The sequence below is a fragment of the Cherax quadricarinatus genome, chromosome 9, assembly GCF_038502225.1.
Source record: "Cherax quadricarinatus isolate ZL_2023a chromosome 9, ASM3850222v1, whole genome shotgun sequence".
NCBI classification, from domain to species: Eukaryota; Metazoa; Arthropoda; class Malacostraca; order Decapoda; family Parastacidae; genus Cherax; species Cherax quadricarinatus.
The window spans coordinates 29,009,636-29,013,096 of NC_091300.1; the positions used below are offsets into that span (position 1 = coordinate 29,009,636).

Below are 3,461 nucleotides of genomic sequence, written 5' to 3' on the forward strand. Positions count from 1 at the left end.
TCTTTAATGTCCTCTCTTCTATGTGCTCTCTTTTATGTGCTCTATTTATATGCCCTTTCTGTGTGTTCTATTGCATGTATTTTCTTGCACCTACCCCCGCATATAACACACACACACACACACACACACACACACACACACACACACACACACACACACACACACATAACTGTGACAACAACAAGTTGTGAATTGAGACGCTCAAATAATATTGACAAAAGATAATAAAAGTTACTAATGATAATTATGGCAGATCAATACGAACGTTCTGGGTGAGGGAGGAAGTGAAGTAGATGATGAAGGTGAAGGAGAAAGTGAAGTAGATGATGAAGATGAAGGAGAAAGTGAAGTAGATGATGAAGGTGAAGGAGAAAGTGAAGTAGATGATGAAGGTGAAGGAGAAAGTGAAGTAGATGATGAAGATGAAGGAGAAAGTGAAGTAGATGATGAAGGTGAAGGAGAAAGTGAAGTAGATGATGAAGGTGAAGGAGAAAGTGAAGTAGATGATGAAGGTGAAGGAGAAAGTGAAGTAGATGATGAAGGTGAAGGAGAAAGTGGAGTAGATGATGAAGGTGAAGGAGAAAGTGAAGTAGATGATGAAGATGAAGGAGAAAGTGAAGTAGATGATGAAGGTGAAGGAGAAAGTGAAGTAGATGATGAAGGTGAAGGAGAAAGTGAAGTAGATGATGAAGGTGAAGGAGAAAGTGAAGTAGATGATGAAGGTGAAGGAGAAAGTGGAGTAGATGATGAAGGTAAAGGAGAAAGTGGAGTAGATGATGAAGGTGAAGGAGAAAGTGGAGTAGATGATGAAGGTGAAGGAGAAAGTGGAGTAGATGATGAAGGTGAAGGAGAAAGTGGAGTAGATGATGAAGGTGAAGGAGAAAGTGGAGTAGATGATGAAGGTGAAGGAGAAAGTGGAGTAGATGATGAAGGTGAAGGAGAAAGTGGAGTAGATGATGAAGGTGAAGGAGAAAGTGGAGTAGATGATGAAGGTGAAGGAGAAAGTGAAGTAGATGATGAAGGTGAAGGAGAAAGTGAAGTAGATGATGAAGGTGAAGGAGAAAGTGAAGTAGATGATGAAGGTGAAGGAGAAAGTGAAGTAGATGATGAAGGTGAAGGAGAAAGTGAAGTAGATGATGAAGGTGAAGGAGAAAGTGAAGTAGATGATGAAGGTGAAGGAGAAAGTGAAGTAGATGATGAAGGTGAAGGAGAAAGTGAAGTAGATGATGAAAGTGAAGGAGAAAGTGGAGTAGATGATGAAGGTGAAGGAGAAAGTGGAGTAGATGATGAAGGTAAAGGAGAAAGTGGAGTAGATGATGAAGGTGAAGGAGAAAGTGGAGTAGATGATGGTGAAGGAGAAAGTGGAGTAGATGATGAAGGTGAAGGAGAAAGTGGAGTAGATGATGAAGGTGAAGGAGAAAGTGGAGTAGATGATGAAGGTGAAGGAGAAAGTGGAGTAGATGATGAAGGTGAAGGAGAAAGTGGAGTAGATGATGAAGGTGAAGGAGAAAGTGAAGTAGATGATGAAGGTGAAGGAGAAAGTGGAGTAGATGATGAAGGTGAAGGAGAAAGTGGAGTAAATGATGAAGGTGAAGGAGAAAGTGGAGTAGATGATGAAGGTGAAGGAGAAAGTGGAGTAGATGATGAAGGTGAAGGAGAAAGTGGAGTAGATGATGGTGAAGGAGAAAGTGGAGTAAATGATGAAGGTGAAGGAGAAAGTGGAGTAGATGATGAGGGTGAGGGAGAAAGTGGAGTAGATGATCAGGATGAGGGAGAAAGTGGAGGAGATGATGAGGGTGAGGGAGGAAGTGGAGTAGATGATGAAGGTGAAGGAGGAAATGGAGTAGATAATCAGGATGAGAGAGAAAGTGGAGTTTTTGATGATGGCGAAGGAGGAAGGAGTGGATGATGAGAGTGAAGGAGGAAGTGCAGTGGTGGAGTGGTAGTGGTGCTGGTGGTGTTGGTGATGTTTGTGGTGGTGGGGTGGCTGTGGTGGTCGTGGCTGCGTTGGTGGTTGTGCTAGTGGTGTTGGTGATGGTGATGGTCATAATGGTGGTGGGGGTGGTGGTGGTGATAACGGTGGTGATGGTGGTTGAGGTGGTGGTGGTAGTGGTGGTGGTGGTGTTGATTGTGGTGATGGTGATGGTGATAATGGTAGTGATGGTGGTGATGGTGGTAGTGGTGGTGATGATGGTGGTGGTGGTGGTGGTGGTGATGGTGGTGGTGGTAGTGGTAGTGTTGGTGGTGGTAGTGATGATGTTGGTGGTGGTCGAGATGGTGTTGGTGATGGTGGTGATGGTGGTGGTGGTGGTGGTGGTGGTGATGATGGTGGTGGTGGTGATGGTGGTAGTGGTGGTGGTGGTGTGAATGGTGTAGTGAGGAATCTTATGATTGATGTGATGTCGATAGTGGAAGCAACGAAAGTAATGCACACACACACACACACACACACACACACACACACACACACACACTCACACACACACACACACATTGACACACACACACACACACACACACACATACACACACACACACACACATGCACACACACACACACACACACACACACACACACACACACACACACACACACACACATGCACACACACACACACACATGGACACACACACACATGCACACACACACATGCACACACACACACACACACACACACACACACACACACACACACACACACACACACACACACACACACACACACATGCACACACACACAAGGGAAATCAACCTGACGACACTGGAGGACAGGAGAGATAGGGGGGACATGATAACGACATACAAAATACTGAGAGGAATTGACAAGGTGGACAAAGACAGGATGTTCCAGAGATTGGACACAGTAACAAGGGGACACAGTTGGAAGCTGAAGACACAGATGAATCACAGGGATGTTAGGAAGTATTTCTTCAGCCACAGAGTAGTCAGTAAGTGGAATAGTTTGGGAAGCGATGTAGTGGAGGCAGGATCCATACATAGCTTTAAGCAGAGGTATGATAAAGCTCACGGCTCAGGGAGAGTGACCTAGTAGCGATCAGTGAAGAGGCGGGGCCAGGAGCTCGGACTCGACCCCCGCAACCTCAACTAGGTGAGTACAACTAGGTGAGTACACACACACACACACATGCACACACACACATGCGCGCACACACACACACACACACACACACACACACACACACACACTCACACACACACACACATACACACACACATGCACACACACACATGCACACACACACACACATGCACACACACACATGCACACACACATATGCACACACACACAAAAACACACACACACACACACACATGCACACACACATGCACACACACACACTCACACACACACACACACACATGCACACACACACAAAACACACACACACACACACACACACATGCACACACACACATGCACACACACACACTTACACAC

At 45.5% G+C, this 3,461-nt stretch overlaps 1 protein-coding gene across 1 annotated transcript; it reads right to left on the reverse strand.

Annotated features, from left to right (window-relative positions):
• Positions 1 to 1,488: 1,488 nt before the first annotated feature.
• Positions 1,489 to 2,114, reverse strand: LOC138852479 (uncharacterized; the record flags this gene model as incomplete). The annotated part of the gene is made up of 2 exons (XM_070083459.1): positions 1,489 to 1,589; positions 1,931 to 2,114. Coding segments are annotated over 2 exons (285 nt in total), but the record flags the coding sequence as incomplete, so codon positions are not given.
• Between the last annotated feature and the right edge of the window lie 1,347 nt (positions 2,115 to 3,461).